The sequence below is a fragment of the Bactrocera tryoni genome, chromosome 1 (genome assembly GCF_016617805.1).
Source record: "Bactrocera tryoni isolate S06 chromosome 1, CSIRO_BtryS06_freeze2, whole genome shotgun sequence".
NCBI classification, from domain to species: Eukaryota; Metazoa; Arthropoda; class Insecta; order Diptera; family Tephritidae; genus Bactrocera; species Bactrocera tryoni.
The window spans coordinates 84,573,107-84,595,199 of NC_052499.1; the positions used below are offsets into that span (position 1 = coordinate 84,573,107).

Consider the following 22,093-nt stretch of genomic DNA (forward strand, 5'->3'; position numbering starts at 1 on the left):
CAGCCGTCTAAATAAATTTGTTTTCATGTTATTTTATTTATGTTTATTATTATGCAGGTATTGCATCTTACTTTGTTAGTAAACTGCCATAAGCTGCGCTGGTAATAATAGCGAGTTGTTAAATCTGTTTTCTATCTACAAACATGAATTTCAAATCATTTTACACAATCAAGGTACAAGTCAAGGAACCATGCAAGCCATATCGTGTAGCATTAGAAGATCCTAAAGCATTATAAACATTTCAACTTAACCTCAAATAGAGATCATACAAACGGATGATAGTAGAATAATACAAGTAAATATATGTACGCACACATACATATGTAAGTTTAAGTATTTTTTAATAAACCTGATTTTTTTTCGCGCTATAATTCTTCAAAATATGACAATTCCCATTCAAATACTATTTTATTTCCATATAAAGAATTATTATGTTCACAGTTGAACTATAAATTCTTTCCAAAAGTATGCTTCATACAAATTAAAAATTTTGCATTTTTTTGTAGACGTCGAAGGATTTAAGGTACATTTGTAGATTTCACAATATTCAAAATTATAACCTCGAAGTAACATATCACGGCTATAACAAAGCAAAATAAAGTAATTTTTATAATTTCAAAATAAATAGAAATCTTAATCGCAATTTTTACAAATTAAAAATAAATTACTTTAACAATTGTGTTACAATTTTAAGTAGCTTTATATTTTAAGAATAAATGGGTGAAACGGTAAAATAAACAAACGAACAAAAATTAAAAATTGACAAAAGAAGAATTTTGAGGAGATCAAAAATTGTTGACCCATTATAAGGAGAACTAAATACAGAACATGTGGAAAAATGTGTTCCTGTGGGCTACGCTTTTGATGCCTATAACTAAAACAGTATTTTAAATTCACTAGTAATTCAAAGGTAAACAAAATATTTTTTTCAAGTGTGCCCCTTAACAAAAGGTATGGCAAATACAACAAATGTAGAAACACATGTGCAATATGCCCAATTAAGTACACAACTTGAATGTGTGTAATGATTAAAGAAATGTCGTCGAGGTCAACCACTAACAAATATATTTCTTCTCATATTCCGGTTACTGAACCATTTGAAGACTTTGACAATTTTGTATTGCAGCACTTTGCTTAGCAAAATAAAAAATAAAAGACCATTAATTAATTGTTTTCAAATAAAATTTCATATTATTATAATACTCATACGCTCAGTATTATAACTGATCGGAAAAAATGAATAGAAAAACGTCAAAGCTCCAATCGAAATTAAAGCCGTAAGATTTTTAAACAAAAATATGTGTATATGTTAACCAAATATAATTATAAATACCAAATACGAAATGAAAATATGTAATTCATAAATATTTTATATACATATATATGTCAGTAGATCAGTAGATTGCATGCACAAATACATATCTACATATATAGTATTCGCACTTTAAACAGTTCAACTTATTTAATATACGTAGCGTTAGCTATTCAAATCTTCATGCAGTACAAATGTTTACACCTTAATAAAATTAAAATTTTATATTATTTATATATATATTTACTATTTATCATAATTTCACAGAGTTTCTGTTTAACTGCCCGTGGCTGTGTTGGCATTCAAGTGCATTAAGTAACATCAGTTGAGTGTGTGTGTGTAGGTGTGTGTAAATGCGAAAAAGTTTGATTCTTCATTCACATTTGTATTCAAATAAGAACGTAGTTTATAGTGCAAAAATAGTTTAAAATTGTCAGCAAACTATTTTAAAATTTTACATTTTGCACATTGGCCTATACTTGAGGTTGCTTTATGTCATTTTTGTTAAATAATATAATATTTTCAGCATAATTTCCAACTTTCAAACAAATTTCCATCCTACATTTGTATGTGTATATAGTATAAAATATTTGCGTTTTACTCTTAGTAATAAGGATACATTTCTATGTTTAATTTTGCTGCCATAATTATTCACGATATCTATATAATATAGTATATTTTAAATTTCATTAAAACTAATATTAAAATTTCTATAATGGGCATTCAGAGGATCGCAGAGAAGTGATGTGTTTCTTGTGTGTGTGCTACAATTCGAAGAAATCATCCTGCTGTTTTTCTAGTCGCTTCAGTGACTTTTGCACGTGTCGTGTTTGCGTGGTATTCAATAGCTGCGCTGTGTCCGATGTGCTGCCTGAAGAACTGTGCCGTTGGTGGTTTGATTGATTTTGCCGATTCGTTTTGTAAGAATTATTCAAGTGATTGTTACGCCTGTGCTGTACAAAATCGGTGGTAACAAACAGATCGTTGTCACTCTGGCTAGTAATCATTCTATAATTGAAAATAAATACATTCGTTCAGAAATGTGTATTTGGTTTATATTAAAATACTATATTATGATTATATATTATTTTTATATTAAAATACTTATAATTATAAAAGTTTTTATTAACATTACTTGGCTCGACAACTTTAAATGTTAATTTGAATAAAACTTTTAGGCAATTGCATCAATTACAATTTACGATAGCATACTTTCAAGAAGAAGAGGCAAGAAGTTTTCAAATTAATGCTTTAAACAAATTTAATATTAATAATAATATAGTAAACTACTGCACAACTTACTCTTTGGATTTCTCAACATATTTTCTCGACTCCGAGATAGTTGAATCGATTTTGCTCAAAAACTCGTTTATGGATTTACGATTTTCCTCCTCCGGCGTCATAGCCACCACAGAGTCAAGCGATTTGCTCTGCTTATTACTGCTGCTGCTGTGACTGTTTAACGTGACATCATCGTCGCTGTTTTGCACTAATAATTCACCGGCGATTGAGTATGGACGAGTTGGCAGCGTGGATGGACGTGGATTATTTGCTGAGTCAAGACAACTGGTTGGTGCTGCGAATACTCCAAGTGGATCAGCGGTTGGGTTACTCGCATTTGTTGCATTTACAGAATTTACAATATTTTGCGAATTTATATTATTTTGCAGCACAGTGTTGTTGGAACTAAGTTCTAATGGATTATTTTCATCCGCTTTGGGATAGTACGGCGACGATTTATCCACTGGGATTAGCAAAAACTGACGCAAGAACAGACTGTCTGAGGCGAACAGCCGATTAGCGCGCCGTATCTGTTCCGTCTGTCAATAGAAAAATTGAAAGCAATTGATTATTTAGCATTTTAAATATTCATATCAATTATAAAAAAGATTGAAAATATTTAATAGTCTTTAATAACTTAATTTATAACAACCAAAAAAGTGCAATGATTGATTGAAAGTGATTTAATAGGATCGCACCAATGAAGTAATCAGTAGGTATACGAAGGCGAAGAGGATGATTGATGACTGGATAGCGTTCGTTGTATTTAAACATATTATACATTTTGAAAAACACACATTTTTTCATAATTTAAAAAAGTTATATAATACTAAAAGTTAATGAAAATAAAAAAATGGTTTTTAAAATAATTGCAGTAATTGGATTTTTCAATAAAATTAATATGCGACTAAAACAATATTATAACTTAGACGATCAGACATTTAAATGCAAGTTAGAACAAAACAAAACAGTTGCATAAATCTGAATAATTTGCCTGTTTACAGTTGCAAATAAGAAAATTATCATTTACATATATATGTATGTATGTATGTAAGTTTGTCTTATGTATGTGTGTTAATATATGATAAGAAACTGCTTTATCTACATAGTATTAAAACAATCATGTTACACGGCTTGTGAAAGCACTTCAAAAGATTTACGTAATGTTTAATTAAAAGAGAAATTACTTCAAAAATAATATACTACAAATATTATATACATATATAAGTATCTAATTTTGTTAAATCTTATCTTATCTAAGTATGTTATCTCGGTATTTAAGCAAGGATTTATTCTATACATAAACTATTTACGTATGCTTTTTTATAAATTACCTAAATTTTGGAATGCCTAACAAATACTAAATCACGGAATGCAAGAAATTGAATTCCAATTTTGTTTTATGAATCAATATTCATAATATTTTTTTGTAATACATATAACGTTTGTGCTTATTTCGGTTGTTTGCTTACTGGTTCTTAAAATAAGCAATTCACGAGAATTACCCATTGACCAAATAAAAGATTGGTAGCAACTGGATTTCCAACTTGTTTAAAAATAAATGTTAAAACAGTATGTGTACACATATGCATGTGGTTTCTGGTTTACCAGTAGGTTGTAATAACCGAATAATTTTTTTTTTGAATCACCAATTTCAATACATTTGCGTATAACTCACTTAGAGGCCAAATAATGTTTAATCGATAACCAATGTATATGAAAGTATATGTATTTTTTAATTATGCAATAAAATGAAATGCAGATCTCACATAAAAATACTATAATACTGCTAACTTTGCAAAAAGTATAGATATAAAACATACCGAACATCCATATCTTAGCGCAATGCCCTGGAGTGTATCTGTCTTCTCCACGTCATGTCGTATCAACGTCTCGTTGTTCCTTATGTTATGATTATAGCAGGTGCTACCATATTTTTTGAGTGAACGCGCAGATTCGCGAATGGATTGCTTCTCGTTAAACATCATGTAATCAGCATCATCCATATCGGGTACGATCTCATGGAACTGAAAGGCCATAAAAGGGGTTATTACAAGTTATAAAAGAAAGTATTATTACATTAGGATTATATTATTATTATTATATTTTATATACATATTTTATTAATGAATGTGAAGAGTGACTAAACTGTTAACATTTTTATTTTCCTAAAACCGGTTTTAAAACAATTTTTTCGATTTTATACTTAAATAAAAACATATGAATAATAAATGCATCTATAACATCCATTTCATGAAATATGCAGTCAGTCTTTCATATGTATATATTATCCTCTTACAGGATACAATGTTTACCGTCCATGCAGTGCCAAATATTGTATGTGACGTCATTTGTATTGCCATTAAGTTTAACATCTGGTCTATAACCCCGTCAGACAATCCATGGCCAAAACCAAACTTTTTGATACTGCACATAAATGAAAACAGCACAGGTACTAGTAAATTTCATAATTCGAGCATTCAATATGCTTATCAGTGCAAAGACTCTTGGATATGTGGTCACATGAAATTGATTTATTTTTAAATTACCTGCATCATTTTTTAATTAAATCTACTCTAACTAAACGTAAGATTCCCAATTTAATACACTTACTTTATAATGGTTGTTTTACGATATTTTAAAATGTACGTCTGCATATTAGCAAGAGTTATTAAGCTTTTCAACGAATTAATCACACCACCTCATACCTTCTATTTGTAAGTTCCAGACTTGTTCGAGGTTCAGCGTTGAAGTTGCTTCACTTTATTATGCACTGATCACTGCTGCATTAGCAATCATAAAATCAACCAAGCGTTTGAATTAATTTTCCATTTTTTCTTAAAAAATATGTTGTGTGTAGAAATCACAAAAAACACAATTTGTTTGCAAACGTGTGAGTTTATTTTTTGTTGCGCAAATTTTCAACTAAGAGTGAACTTGTTGTGAAGTGGCGAAGTAGCTAAGTAATAAAATTAAAGCTGATAAATGAGATAAAGTTATGCGAAGTTATATGGCATTTTGTTAGCCACTTTGAAATACGTACAAATAATGCACACACAGCTGATTTTCCCTTCACCTGAGAAAGTCAAATCAATGAATACCTTTACAAATAACAGAAGCTTTTAGCACAAAGCTGGAAATGCTTTTGCCACAACCTAGTTTAAAAAATTATGGAAAAATTAAAAAAAAATCCAAATTAAAATTTATTATTGTTTAAATTACCGTAACATGGAAATAATAAATTCTATTTCAATATCTAAACATAAAAATTTTGCAGCCTCTGCTGCATTCCTGTGTGTTGACTTGCCAACAGCACTTTTTATTCTCCTAAAGTTGGTGAAATACAACAGATGTTAAAATGGTAACATCTAAAGTCGAATTGGAATACTGATATATGCTTACAGTAAAAATAAGTGTGTAATAATTAATAGAATTTTTGTACATCTAATTATAATATAAATTAAAGAAGCATAATAGAAAAATTTACACTATTAACTAACGCAATCAAGAAATCTTCAATGAGCTCCGTCACTACTTATCGCGTTGCCAACTACTAGTCAACTCATACAAGTAATTTCAGATTTGATGGTTAGGGTTGCCGTACATACTTTACAAAAAATAGTAGTACGTAAGTATATAATTCGAAATTATATGTTAGCATAGCTGAAGCATATTTGATAAACTATTTGTCAATAAATAATAAATTAATCTACTTTATTAATTATACTTAAATTTCAAAATCCTACAATTAACTAATAAATATCTATATGAGTTGGACTTTAACCAAAAAAATATTTTTGATAACAAATTGAAATTGTACCGTTATATACATACGTACATACGTACATTTCGTCACCTGAAATGCAAAATAACGTAACAACATTTTCAAAAATTTACAGTGGCATGAATGAAGCACGAAATAAAATGGAACATGAGTGAAAAAAAAATATTTAATATTGGTTAAAACTGGTTTATATCTGAGGGCAGAACCTGAAAATGTTGGACATATGTAATATTATGAATGCAATTTGATGTAGTGAATCATAATCAATAAGGCACTCAATTTCGAATTTTTTTGATGATACGTTATTTTGCATTTCAGGTGATGATATGTATATTCAAACAAAACAAACTAAATTCGCCACAGAAACGGAAACCACTTCTGTAGGCCATGTGATTTTTTGTAATAAGAACTCGGAACAAAAAATCAATCATAAGGTTATATGTATCTACGTATTTACCGGCATATTCAATGCCTGGATGAAAGCATGGAATACCAGTTAAAAGTGAAATAATTAAGAGAAAAAAAATATATATGTACATACATACATGTACATACTTATAACTATGAAAATATAAGTGCTACCCAAATGCATAGTGTAAATGGTAAAGAATCTTGTAGCAAACCGCTTTCAAACCACTGGAGTCTATAATCATTATTTATGAGAAGAGTGATTTAATATCACAATTAGTTAACTTCCTTGTCACTCCGATTTTCTAAATTTTAAAGGCAATAGATAATTATACGTAAGCAAATATGTATGTATGTATGTATGGACATGCAGATGTTTATATTAACGTTATCGGTGTTTGCATTAAAATTAATATTTACCGAGCGTTTTTCTAAGATCATTTGTTTTAGTAGCAAAACAATAAAAGAAGTGAACTACAAAACAGAACATAAAATATACTGTGTAGCAAAGGGGTCGAGAGGAGTGTTCATTTAAAGAAGCCCACGTGATGGCGATGACGAGCGAAGATCACTAAAAAAATTACGAAGCACCTTAATGATTTTTCAAATTAATAACAAAAAAAATAAAAATTTGCTCAGATCACTACATACATACATGTGTATGTGCATGCATACATATGCAAAAGTGCGCCTGCAGGTATGTACTATGTGTGTACACACGTGTGCACTTATGAAGATTTTTGCCAGTTGTTTTGTTGTTGTGGTTGCTGGAGGCGAAATTCTCGATAATTAGTTATTAAACAATTTTGTGTTGTTTAAAAGCATTTCATTGTTGTAAATTACTTTTCCAATCGAAATAATTGTCATCATGCGATTCACGAAGTCTCGACGTTTTTGAATTGCACACATCTGCTTTTTTAATATATTTAAGTTAATGCAGAGATGACTACATACTTAGATATATACCAATATTGGTACGATTCTTACAACGAATGCGCCAAAATTAATTTGAATTTCTACATTTTTCTGCTTTTAATTTGTATTGTTTCATTCAGTACTGGCTCAAATGAACTTACTATATCTGCATATAATATTGCCTTTGAAATCACTCATTTGAAAAAGAACCAATCGTTTCAATTATTAATCTTAAATGTGACGTTCCCTTTGGCGAGCATATGCTTTTTGACACCTTCTATATGCATATAAATACACAGGTGTGAGTGCGTGTGTAATTAAAACAAAGAGCATATGTCGCTCATGACTTTCAATAACGGCAAAAAAACAATCAATCAAAATACATTGAATTGTTTACATTCAGAAAGATATCAAGTTCATTAATTACTTAACTTCCTTAAGAAAAGTTATTATGAGAACGATATATCAAGATATAAAGATTTGTAAATGACACTGTGTACTTTGTATGACAAAACGGGGAAATATGTCTCAATTATAACTGAAAATGCGCCGCCGCCAACGCTTGAATGGTATGCACTGACAAGTGTTGGTGCTAAAAAGCTTTACGGCTAAGACATACCACTTGAAACTAGGCACTTAAATGCAGACCTATTTATATGTTATACATGTGTATGTAATTATAACTATTCGACACTTCCTTTTTCCATAGTTAATCACTGTTAATAATCGCCATAACAATTCGAAATAAACTGACGCAATCGCACGGATCTCATTTATTAAATTTCGCAATGTTTTACTTTGTACATACTAAGTTTAGCATTCACCTGATTAAAGCTATGATACAATTATACGACTTTGGTCACAGTAGCGAAAAATTATTATTTTTTTATTATAACTGAATTGGAGGTTTGAGCCCGAGTTTGTCAAAGCAACTTTGTAGTTGGTTTTTCATAGGAATTGTATAATTTATAAAATTTGAGTTATTTGAGTTAAGTTCATCCTAACTTGTCTGCTATTCGAAAAAAAATGCTTTAGTAGATATTAAATCCAAAAATTTACATATGTATACCATTCGGTTAGCCTTTAATTAACATAGTAGAAGGAAACGTTGGATACTTTCTAAATAATCGGCATCACGAGCTGAGTAGATTTAGCCATGTTCGTCTGCCTGTCTATACACAAACTAGCCCCTCAGTTTTGGAGACATCGATCTGATACTCTCACATCACACCCTTCTCTCCCGAAGAAACTGCTTGTTTGTCGAACCGATATCGTATCACTATATCATATAGCTGCCAAACAAACTGTACGATCAAAATCATGTCCTCGCATGAAAAACTGTTTTATTTTACCTGATATCTTCACAAAATTTGGGACGGATTAACGTTCAAGGCAAAGGTGGAACCACCGAAGAAATTGTTCAGAGTGGAAGACTATAGCATATAGTAGCTGACATACAAACCGAACAATTCAAACCAAATTCTTGCTTGAAAAACTTTTTTGTTTGACACGATTTTGGCAAAAAAAGAAGGTAACTCGTAGACGCAACTTATGGTGTTAATCACATTGTTATGCTTTAATCATTAGAATTATCAACAATACCACAAACAATAGCTTCCGCTGCAATTGCGGTACAATTCTGGAGAGAGTGTGGGTGTAGGTGTATAAGTAGCTAAATACGTTGTTTAATTGCCTTTTAAGCGCGCTGATTGGTGTCACCATGATCTGGAACTTTGGAGTGCTCGAGCCATACCGTTATCTATACGGAGTTATATATGTATGTATGCATAACATAGATGATCTAAACAGTCAAAAATGTTATACGCGAATTTCCAAAAAGTTAATAAAGCTAATCATTGTTTATAAGCACAATAATCAAATTTATTTGTTTATATTTGAATTTCGTTTCTGCTACTGCTGCGAAATGATGGCAATAAAAATGGGGAAATACTCCAATTTACTTAGTTAATAAAACGGTTAAGTTCTCATATAAGAGTGTCCTTTAACTCATTATGGCAATTTACTTGAGCAAAGCATTATTGAGAGAAATTGTAACCGTGTGAAATACAGCATTTATGTACATACATATGTGTTACATGCATAAGTAAATTACCAACGAATTACAATATTAATATGCATTATAAACTTTATAAATGTGATGAGTGGTGCTGGTGTGTTTATATAATAATATGCTACTTTATTTCAAAGCACTCAAAAGCTTTAGAAAAAACATACGCCTTGATGACATTATCATATGGTGTGAATCATAAATTGGTAGTATCTTTTTAATATTTTGTGTGAATGTGTAGGTGTAAGCTTATGTATGCGTACATTAGTGTTTAGAGTCTAGTAAAACCCGTTCGGTATCAATAGGTACAATAGTTAATACCTTTGTTTTGCGGTGATACCGCACCAACAGATAGTAAATGGACAGATTGGCTTATATACATAAATACATACATATATAGACACGTTGATACAAATCAATTTATATAAACGCGCTGTTTAGGTATACAAATAGTTCTTACACACCCGTGTATACCATATTGGTTTGTGAGAGCTTGCATTTATAACTAAATACATATGTATGTATGTACATAATTCTGTTGGCACAAGCAAATTATTTCGTACTTATGTATGTAACTTTCAATCTTAAATATGTCCTCCACCAGACTGTGAACCGCACTAAATCAAATCAAATATTTAAGTGTCTACCTACATATGTACATATGTATATATTTTTTAGAGCAATGTGTACGTAGCTAAGTGTGTACGCTAGTATATCGTAATCATAAATTTTCTAATTAAAAACTCAAAATCAGGTATTACGTAGTGTCAATGTGTGATAGCATTTAACAAAGAAACAAAGTTATTATTTCCTTGCGTCAAACTTAAAACCATTGCAGAAATGCGACCCTGTCACACGGAAGGCTTCAAAATATTAATACATATTAACGGTTGTTTGCCTGAGTTTGTACATTGATACATCGATTTTTAATGCCTTTTGACTTTGGCTTCATAAATCGATAAGAACGTGCTAATTTATTTACGTGACAATATTTAAACTTTTGATGTAAATCGCAACGGGGTTTACTGTCGAAAGTCACGAACTTGGTGGCCATTTTGGAACAAACCTTCGTAGGTAATTTTCCAAAGAAAAGCAAGTTTGTAGATATGATTGTTTTCAATTGAATATCTCGATATCGGAGGGAGTTCCTTATTCAAATATTCTTTTGAAACCGTTAATAGTATTTTTATATACATCTATACATATATAGATATAACTTACTGGACTTAAGAAATAATTCACCTGTGCATATACATATACATATATATATAAATAATTGAAATGTGCATATTACAGTTGTTGGCAGAATTCATTAGCGTCTTTGTTTCATAATTAATTTGTAGTTTACATTTATACAAGTTTATAGTGCAATCACTTAAACGTTGCTCTTGGGGAAACTCGTGTGACAAAGCGTGATTGCGCGATTGTAGCATTTTTAATTACGCAAATAAGTTTTGCTAAGTATGCTAAGATAATATTTTACATAATCAGGCAGAGATATATATTTTACAAATACATACAAACATATGTTATACTAAATTCATCATTAATCAACAGTTCTCTTAAACTTGTGCAAGTATTTAATATTAATAAGGAAACCGAAGGTTTCCCCAACTTCAACTGAAGAAATAAGATCTCTTTCCCACGAGCGATATGATCACGTAATCGTCACTACCCCTAGAACTTTGACTTTAACTAAAAATGAGAAGTTTATATTTGTCAACTAGTTTTGGTGGGTGGAATTTTTTCGAAGAACCATTTCATTCCTCTGAAACTGAAAATCTCAAGTGTATGGTTTTGAGTACAATTGCTTTATCTTCAATATCTTATGAATTAAAGTTTAATCGAAGGGAATTACGTTCTCTGATAATATTCCCAAATTAATTTTTGGCATAAGTGATATCTCTATCTTGAGTTAACATACTTTTAATTTTTTTGTAAAATTAGTACTAACGACAGTGATAATGATATTAACTCGTATATGCTAATAGCCACGATTTTCAATAATCAATAAAACCTCATATTTTAGCAGATTGACAAAGTGATATAGTTTAAAGTAGAGCAGCACAAAACACTTTCCTGATTGTTTAAAAAAAATGTCTTAATCAACTGACTTCGTATATATGGTTGTACCATATTTATGTACATACATATGTATATGAAAAATGCGCTAAAATTTTTGTTAGACAAATATTTTTAATTTTTTTTCACCTACACATTTTCACACAAGTCAAATTTAGCTTTTTTTTTACCAAATAAGGTGTTTTTCTTCACATCCTGAGTTATTTTTCAAGTTCTGTCAGCTAGCAATATAATATATAGTATATTATAATTAATGGTTACTTCTATTTATATGTCTAATTACTGTATAGTAACATCGTGTTAATTTACAACTCTTATATCACGTGATCACATCCTATAACACGTTATTTGTACTTTTAAATGCAAATTTGTACACATTACCTATTATTACTGCTCTTTTTTGCACGTAATCAATTAAGTAATTAAACTTGTTCAATTATTATAAAGATTTTTGCCATCTTCCAACAATTAAATATGATTATAATACGTATACGTAGAAAAATTCATTTTTATTCCCTAAACTGGGCCTAAACTAAACATTTGAGATAGAGGGGCTTCACAAAATTAAAATGGTTGTATTCAAAACAAAAGGCACTGACTGACAGCTCTTTGTTTCACATTCGGAAATTCATATGTAGCTACTGTTTAAAAAAACAATTTTAATTTCTGTTTCTGTATTATCTTGTCTGAAAATTAAGCGATTGGTCTTAAAGAAACAGAGTTTTAAAAAATACCTCCCAAAACGCCATTAAAAAGAGGAAGAGAAGCTATAATGCCCTTCGCAAATACAAATACAAAAAACTCCTTACAAGAACAATAATTCCGATCGTTTTGTTTATACGCCAGCTTTACGCTATAGTTAACCGATCTGAACCGCAACTTCGAATATTGTATTATTCTCTTAGACAATAACTCTTGTCAAATTTCGTGAAGATATCTCGTAAAATGTTAAAGTTTTCTATACAAACCCTTGATTCCGACCTGAACATAATCTTCGGAAATTACATATTTTTCTTGGAAATCAACACATGGCAAATTTTTTGAAGATATTTCGTAAAATGAAAAGGTTTTCTATACAAGTGCTTTATTCTGATCATTAAGTGTGTATAGCAGCCGTATGCTATAACGGTCCGATAATGGCGGATCTCACAAATGAACAGCTTCTTGGGGAAAAGAATGTATGCAAAATTTCAGATCGATACCTGTGAAACTGAAGGAGTAGTTCGTGTATATACAGACAGACGAAAATGGATAAATCGACTCAGCTCGTCACGCTGATCATTTAGATATATGTATATTTTAAAGAATATCCGCCGTATCCTTCCAGGTGTAAAAACATCGTGGCATACTTAATATAACCTATTCAGGGTATAACAAAGTTCAAGATTTATAGACGACTTCCAAACAAATGGATTACCTTGCAAGAGGTACATTTCGTTAGTGTTAAGGTATCTGTATCTAAATATATGCTATCAAACATATAAAAATCAGTACAACGGGCCAATTTTCATAGAAATATTAATCAAAATCCGGTTTCAAAGCAAAAATTTGATAAGCAATTTGACAAAGCTGCTAATTTTATTATAAAAACTGTATTTGTTTTTGTATCGATTGAAAACTGGTATTCGTTTCAATACGTAAATCGGTACAGTGAGGGTTAGAACAATATTAATTATATATTAATTAACATTTATGGTAATGCGAGTTGCCAAAAAAGCAAAATTTTCAAACAAAGATCACATGCTCATTTTTATGATGACTCTAAAAATATTTCAGGCTGCAATATTTTAGCTTTACAGTTACTTTTATGAACTGAATATTTTTAAATAAGAAAAAACTTACTTTGGCTTCACTGAAGCTATAATAGCGCTTCTTATATGAATGTAAAAATAAATCTGAAAACTTAGCCGGACAACGGTTTGCATCCAACGGAAACTAAATTGCTGAATCTTTTATGATTATTTCTCCTTGATTTTGATAGTCAGTTTGAATGGCAGCTATGTACTACTGTGATCAAATTGAAAGGTGAATTTCGTTCATTTCATCTCCTTCAAAGTAATCCCCTCCCGCTGCAATACACTTATGTCAACGAATTTTCCAGTCATCAGAGCACTTCGCAAAATGCTCCGTCGATTCAGTTTATATATCCTCAATTGAGTCAAAACGGTGTCCTCGGAGTGGCCATGTGAATTTGCTGAATAGCCAGAAGTTACACGAAGGTAAATCACGCGAATGGGGTGGTTGCGGCACGATATTAGTTGGAAATGTAGCGAAATGATCACGAATAACCAACGTATGAGATGGTGCATCATCGCACTTTTTTGTGCAATAAATTCAGACATAGTAAAAATCGAAGAGCTCACTTTTAGAGCCTCACAAAACTACGCGTATCTCAAATACTAAGGAATATTTTGACGTGAAATTTAGCATAGATGTCACTAAGAGTACTACCAACTTACAGAAATAAAAATTGATCGATTCGGAAAACACGCGACATTTCCTTCTGGGTGTTACTAAACTTAATGGAATCTGATCAGAGTATACAAACGGCAAAATAAGAAAAATGCGATCATAAAATATCGTATCTGGAAGGCAATATGTATGTATATGGTATTGAAATATTGTGCAAAGATTTTTGAGCTAACTTAATCGAAATGATGCGACCAAAGTTTTCTATAGAAACCATTGTGAGTCTTCTGCTATGTGAATTTTATATATGTATACATGTAACATAAACTTTTAAATATATATATATGTACTTACGTATATTATATAAAAACCTGCCATAACTGACGTACGTGCTCATGTATAAAACAAATGAAGTTTATTTTATTTTCCTACATACATAATTACAATATACTATATCTGAATTCAAATCTCGAGATAGCGCGGAATTTCAAGCCCACATGCATGTACGTAGTTACACGCTAGCATAACCTTAACCCCATCAAAATAAAACAATGCGATAAATGCAAAACTTCAGCACAATAGTTTAAGTTTACGTTTAAGTTTTATTATTATTATTAATTAGTTTTTTTCTAAATTTATTTGCTCTTAGCAAAAAAAGACGTCAGCACTTTAAGCCGCAAAATTTGCTCAGAAGCAACAACTGACGCTTCAAGGTTTTCTGTGGTACTCAGAATCAAACAAATCCGACAGAGTTGGAGACATGTGTATATTCATACAAACATATGTACATACAATGGTGCATGTATAAATATATACAAATGTATGAGTGGGGATCTACAAAGTGACTATTGAAATCTGCTAGACATTGTTCAAAACTGGCTAGTTTTTGTTTTAACTGAGTTTGTTTGATGCAATTACAACATATAGTATACGATTACATACACACCTACGTATATATGTACACACCTGTGTGCAAACGCATTTTAACATTGATTTTTTATTGGCGTGGGAGAAGCGCAAAATCCTTTGTAGCGCTCAATTGAGTTTTGTTTTATTATAATTTTATTGTGCACCATAAAATCTGTCGAAGTGCACAAAGTGCAATTAATATTCTCCCATATTTGCACATGTAGTATATTTGTATATTTTCGGTGAATATTATTTAAAACCTCACTTGGAAACATCCTTTGTTCGAGTAACATATTTAAAGGTTGCTTAGGAATTCCCGATCTCACCTTTGTGTGTGTTAAATAGCGTTATATACATATGTATTTATATTGCAAGAATCGACATACTATTTTCACCGTAATCAGAGGGACCCACCTAGAAATTCTCAGTACGCTTCCCAGATTCATTATCAGTTGTTTGACATTCATTTTCTTTGTGCACTAACATACGGAATAGTGAAAGGAGACACAAAGAATGCGAATACATATACACATGTATGCATGAAAAGTGTCTTATATTTTATAAATTATCACAATTTGTGTACGATTACACGATTGTCTAATTATACGTATTAAATTATTATATTATGTTATAATGAATCATTTAGTTGATCGATTCAAGGAAAATGACGAATGATGATGTATGTATAATTTTATTTGTGTCTCGTAGGTAAATATCACAGTTCGTAAAAGTTCCTTACCACGAACCTCTTACTCGAAGCATCATCGAAAGCATATTCATTTAACCTTAAAAGTTGCTAACTCTCTACTGATTACTCGGTGATGTTCACCATCTCAACATGTTAAGGGGATACAGTATGACATTGAAAAAAAACGACTACTTTTTGTGACTTTCTGTACTCTTTAGTGCCCTACAAACATGATTCAATTGGTAATATGTAAATAAAGGACAAAAATATATGTATATACACACATACACATGTATTTAGAATGCTAGCAAATTTGGTTAATTTGAAAATGGCGATGCCGAAGATAGGCTCTGTAGCAGTCATTTTGTACCAAAAGTTCATTACAAATTTTTTGACACTGCAGTCTAAGTTCAGTTAAGCCTGAAAGAAGGAAAAATTCGATGTAATTTTCCTTATTTCTAGAATAAATTGTCAAAATTAGGCACTTTTAGGGCTTTTAGATTGGCCTAACCCTCAAAAAACGTAACAGATTTAGACATGTAAATAGCAAATTTTAAAGATTCTTACGAATTGATTTTGAAACTGACTACTCCGGATCTAATCACTCCATTACAACCACATTTGGTATGTAATATCATACTGAGATTCCTACATTACAATGCGAAAATAGGTGCAATCGCACATTCACGCCTATGTACTTCGCACATAATACAATTTTAAATTCCATATTATACTTTAACTTTCTGGTATACAAAACAAGAACAAGTCAAAGTATCTACATAAAACTTTGCAGAAACAATACTTTAAAGGTCTTTGCTATTTGCAAGTGTACAAAATGTTCAGTTATACTTGAAGTTAACTCTTCCTTAGTTGTTATTTCTATCCCTGTGGCTAAATATATGGGTACATCGTCCCCATAAAAATTTTTAAGAAATAATTTTCAAGTTTATGAGCTTGAATTTCGATATAAAGAAAGCTCACTTATTTTCCTTGAGAACATTCATAAGGATTCAAGCATGAAATATAAACAGGACCTCGGAGCTCCTTTAAAATATTTATAAGTATGTAAATTATTGCACGTCTATCTGTATATATACTTAAGCGAACTAGTGCCTCAGTTTTTGAGATATCAATCACTCCGAAAGAAGCTTTTCATTTGTCGGAACCACCAATTTCAGATCACCATAGCATATAACTGTCATTCAATCTGAACGATCAAAATCTAGTTTCTGTATGGGAAAATTTTTTATTTAACAAGATATCATCAAACAAATTGGTGCAAATTATTTCACAAGACTTCTATCTGCGAACGCAATATTCAAATCGGTCCGCTATAGCTTATACATATGTAGTTACCATACAAATTGTCCCACTAATCTTAAGTTAAATATCTTTTTAAAACCTTTAAAGTTATAAGAAAGGCAACTGCGGAGGGTATTATAAGTTCGGTACTGACGAGCTTTTCTATTTTCTTATTTATTTTTGCTAATTTTCAAAATTTTCATAAATTTTCCTACCGGGAAACTAAACATACATACATACATACATATGCATGTATGTAAAATTGCATAGATAAAATCATATCAGTAAATGTACATATGTATATGCCTGTATGTACCTGAATTTTTATGTGTTTAGTTAAGTATGCAAAATTGCATGAAATCAATGATTTCACACTTGTTGCGCCGTCAAAAACATTTCGAGCTTTTGCTTTAGTATGCGTAGCGTGGAAGGCTCTTAACATTTGAAAACAAGGTTGTGAAGCAACATGTGTTCATACACATTTGTAATTTAAACAATGCTAATGCATATAATATATAGCACATTAAACTGTAACAATGAACTACAAGTAAGGCAATTCAAGCTCTTAATGAAAACAATTGGACGCAACCTTGACTTCGAGGAATGCATTTGTGCGCTGACCGCTTATGTAGTATCTACATTGCGTGCCTGAAAATATTGTTCCCAAATGTACATAAGTATGTGGGCAGTAATGGGAATCGATCCACATACACATACATATGTATGTATGTATGCACATTTAATTACATATTTACTTGTGTACCATGTTAACTTAGCTACACATATACAGGTATTTCCTTCGAGTATTGTAATTGGAAATCAATAATTTTCAATAATAATTTTCTTTGGGGTAATATTAATAATGGTCATAAAACTATAAACACGGCTATACCTAAATAAAATCAAAGCTGCTTGCTACCTTTGGCTATATGTTAGACAGAAGCTGTTGCTTAATTACTACGGACATACTCCACCAAAATCGACTAAAAAATTATTTAGCAAATAATCATAAAGTCGTATGTAAACAACACCGAGGAAAAAAATATTTACCAAAAAATCATAAACTCGAATGTAACCATAAAATTTTATCAACAATACCGATATCGATATATGTACATACATAAGTATGTATGTATGCATATAAATGTTTATTGAAGAAAATAAATGTTCGATCGGAACAACTCAGTGTTAAAAAAAATTAGTTGTTTGAAGACTTAGGCACTTTTAAGGATCAAGTACTGCGTTTCATAGTACCCATTACCTTGCATATAAGGAATCAAATTATTTTTATGCCCTGAACAGGGTATATTAAGTTTTTCACAAAGTTTGTAACACCCAGAAGGAAGCGTCGGAGACCCTATAAATTATATATGTATACATATGTAGTATAAATCATCAGTATGTTGAGCTGAGTCGATTTAGCCATGTCCGTCTGTATGTTCGTCTGTCTGTCTGTCTGTCTGTATATATACGAACTAGTGCCTCAGTTTTTAAGATATCGTTTTGAAATTTTGCCAACGTCATTTTCTCTTCCAGAAGCTGCTCATTTGTCGGAACTGCCGATATCGGACCACTATAGCATATAGCTGCCATACACGAACGATTGGAAAAAAGTTCTTGTATGGAAAACTTTTGCATTTGACAAGATATATTCACAAAATTTGGTATGGATTATTTTCTAAGGCAACAATGTAATCTCCGAAAAAATTGTTCAAATCGGATTACTATAGCATATAGCTTCCATATAAACTGAACACATAGTTACTAAAAGAAATACACCTGTGAAGGGTATATTAGCTTCGGTGCAGCCGAAGTTAACGTTTTTTCTTGTTCAGATTTCATTTGCGAATGCTACATAGAATTTCGAGAGTTATTTATTTGCAAAAATAATAACAATTGTTTAAATTAAATCTAATTGTAAGGTGATTTTCAAAAATATTGCGGGTAATCTCGCAAAACAATTTTTATTGTCAGCCAATATTGCTTTAGACTATTTTTCTATAAAAAATCACATTGGCCAAATACATTTTTTTGTATGTCTTTTGATTGCTTTAGAAATTTTAAGATTATCGGGAATTGCCGATACTTCTTGAAATTAATTACTAAGTACTTTCGGTATCACACGTGCTCTAAAACTAATGCTTTTGTAAAGAAAAAAACAAATATCAAAGAACTGATAAACAATATTGAATATTTGATCATGCACCAACAGCATGGATCAAATGCGGTAATGCAGATCTTTTCGAGTCGTATACGCAAATGTTATGTCTGACAAAATAGTTATTATATGTATATATATGTATGTGTGTATGTATACAAATTTAAGTAATTCGAAACATTTTCAAACCGATCGCATTACCATAACACTATATGTATGTATAGTATGTACATATGTTTACACTCCCGCCTCCTCAGCGTTGAGGTAAACCGAACGCTCACAGAAATTCAAACAAACAAATCTAGACCAGTTTACTTGAGTCGTGATGGAGGGATATTATTAAATATGTACATATTTACATACATACATATAAATGTTTGCATTATATGTAACTGTGCACATACATATGCATGCATGTATTTACATTAGTGACTTTAGAAGGAATACTTTATTTGCTCATACATAGACTCATAACATGTGCACTGTACACAGCGATCTCGTTGATCCGGCTCCAACGTAATCCGGCAGCGTTACACACCGATAAAGCCTAGCTTTGCTCTTATTTTTAACGTGCACTCATTTACTCTCTTAGTAACAAATAAAATTTAAAAGTCTCATTTTTCAGCGAGTATATAATACATATATATGTATGTATATGTATATAGAATGTGGTTTAGATTGCCTTATGCTTGATGTGATTGGGGGTACATACATACATACATATGCATCTATAGTGTTATCATACGCACTCGTACCTTTGATGACTATTAGACAATAATTATTTTCCTTATTGCGTTAACCGTTCGATGTTAATCAAGGAAAGCAACAAGAAGTGAAGATATTTTTATATATCAAAAATACTCTCCGAGAGGGCAAAAGTCCCCAGAGTGTGGAACATGAACTTGTAGCCTCAAGCAGGTTGGTCCCAAAGTCGTGTATGGAAAGATTGTATGGTACAAAGTAGGTAGCAAATCTTGAACTTTTTAGGCCGGTTTTTTCTTTCGAAACTTGTAAAAATAAGAACTTTTGTCGGGTCCATTTAGGCGAAAAACAATTGAAGGGTAAATGGCTCTTAGCTCTAGTCTGACATCATACATATGTAGACATATGTATGTATTTTACTTACAATCACTTAGGCTACTCTGCTATTAGTTTTAATTTGTTCGTCTCTTCTTCGCTAATGATTCTTTGGTTTTTAGTTAACGCAACATTTGCACGGCTTTCGAGCACTTACCTGAGAGTGGAGTTTCCAATCTTTGTATGCTTTTACAATATAATCCATTTTTATGTTATTTTGTGGTTTCTATTCTTTTGTATGGCAAGCGGAAATGTGCGATCTGTCCACCAATCAACGTTGGGAAGTCTGAGTCACGATCGCCTTTTACTTCTTCACACCAGACAACGCGAGCAAAACTTTCGCAGCTGATCTTCTTGTGTTGACTTTGTAAATATGCGCATGTGTGTTAGTATGCACTTAATATATAAGTATATACACTTGTATTTTTATTGTTTATTTTGTGTGTAGTTTATGTCTTTTGGTAAAATCCTCAAACCTTTACCACAAAAGTTAGTTTATTGTTGTTGTTGCTTTATAAAAACCCAATAACAATTGTACTTTACACAGTTTGTTGTATGTTTGTTTCGTGCGCTTTTGATACTGAAAGGTAAACGACTTGCACTTTAACAATTAACGGTTGTTCCGGACGTGTTATGACGAATACCGCACTACGGGACACGAACGTTAGCTATTATGTATGTGTACGTCAGAGAACTCAACGCCGTTGACGTGCTGCAAATTACAATTCTTCATGGGAATACACTGTTTCATTGGAAAATGCGAAATGCGAAGCAATGCGCCAATCTGTTGTCCCCAGCGACTCTAATGCACATATTAAGCGAAACAGTTTGTGTGCATTACACCACGTTTCACTAATTACTCGAGCTACGGTGTGCAGGCAAATATTTTGATGAATTAATGAGATTTATTATTTTCAAGTGTTTTACACGACGATCGATTTGCATTTAGTTTTATTCACAAATGTTTTCGTTTGCCAATGCCGCCGTATGAAAACCGTAACGTGGTGTGCTTACGGTTAATTTGTTCTGGGACTGAGTGATCCTCGCTTTTTATCGTAATCGTATTGAGGTAGTATTTCACAAACACAAGCGTGTTGATTCTCGAGTCACCGATGCGCGTGGCAACAAAAGCCGATTTTAATTATTGTATGCGAAATAATTGTGTGGCCGGTGCTTTTTGTTTTGTTGAAACATAAAATTCACTGTGAGAATGTCCGCTGACCGGTGGAATCCGGCTTGCGCGCCACAATTCGAAACAAATTGCACGTTTGTTCGACTTTTCGCCAGTGGTCTGACAGAAGCGTCAGACTATTGAGTGGTGTGTAATGTGGTTGGGAGTACAGTGTCTGCGTGGAAACGCTTAGCGGTAGTTAAACAAGTGAATGAGTGAGTGATCAAGTGGTTGGAGTAAGAGTCTCGTCTCGACGATCTTTCTCGCAGCGCGCACAACTAACTCCGATTCGCGATTGATACCGACTGACTTCTCTACTGACGACTAGCAGCTGTCGACTCAAGCGACTTTCTGCTGACGGCCACCTACCTACTTACCTACAGCTGTTCCAGCTGGCGCCCCAGTGAAACACCTACGAAGTTATGCGTGGCGCGGTGTGTCATTGCGGGGCGTTGGAGACGTACTAGTGTGACGGTGGAGAGCATTATACGAGCACAAGAGCATAGATACATATATAATCGTATATATG

General features: G+C 31.8%; 1 protein-coding gene across 4 annotated transcripts; it reads right to left on the reverse strand.

Annotated features, from left to right (window-relative positions):
* Nucleotides 1–28: 28 nt before the first annotated feature.
* Nucleotides 29–21,977, reverse strand: LOC120773658. Of its 4 annotated transcripts, XM_040102693.1 has the most exons (5): nucleotides 5,637–5,722; nucleotides 5,302–5,552; nucleotides 4,417–4,620; nucleotides 2,615–3,132; nucleotides 29–2,320 (listed from the first exon to the last, which is right to left on the reverse strand). In XM_040102693.1, the coding sequence occupies exons 3-5, from the start codon at nucleotides 4,597–4,599 to the stop codon at nucleotides 2,077–2,079; spliced, it is 945 nt and encodes a 314-aa protein (XP_039958627.1). In that variant the 5' UTR covers nucleotides 4,600–4,620; nucleotides 5,302–5,552; nucleotides 5,637–5,722; the 3' UTR covers nucleotides 29–2,076. The 4 variants fall into 4 exon arrangements, with proteins under 4 accessions (XP_039958627.1, XP_039958608.1, XP_039958617.1 ...); XM_040102674.1 differs by lacking the exons at nucleotides 5,302–5,552; nucleotides 5,637–5,722 and adding an exon at nucleotides 20,551–21,977; XM_040102683.1 differs by lacking the exon at nucleotides 5,637–5,722 and having other exon boundaries at nucleotides 5,302–5,622.
* Between the last annotated feature and the right edge of the window lie 116 nt (nucleotides 21,978–22,093).

What these genes read in the sequence shown, in the direction of transcription:
- LOC120773658 (XM_040102674.1), bottom strand. Translation starts at nt 20,598, where the DNA reads ATGGATTATATTGTAAAAGCATACAAAGATTGGAAACTCCACTCTCAG. An exon ending in ATTGGAAACTCCACTCTCAG is followed by an intron (nt 4,621 to 20,550) that starts GTAAGTGCTCGA and finishes ATGGCCTTTCAG; the next exon opens with TTCCATGAGATCGTACCCGA. An exon ending in TATGTTGAGAAATCCAAAGA is followed by an intron (nt 2,321 to 2,614) that starts GTAAGTTGTGCA and finishes TTTCAATTATAG; the next exon opens with AATGATTACTAGCCAGAGTG.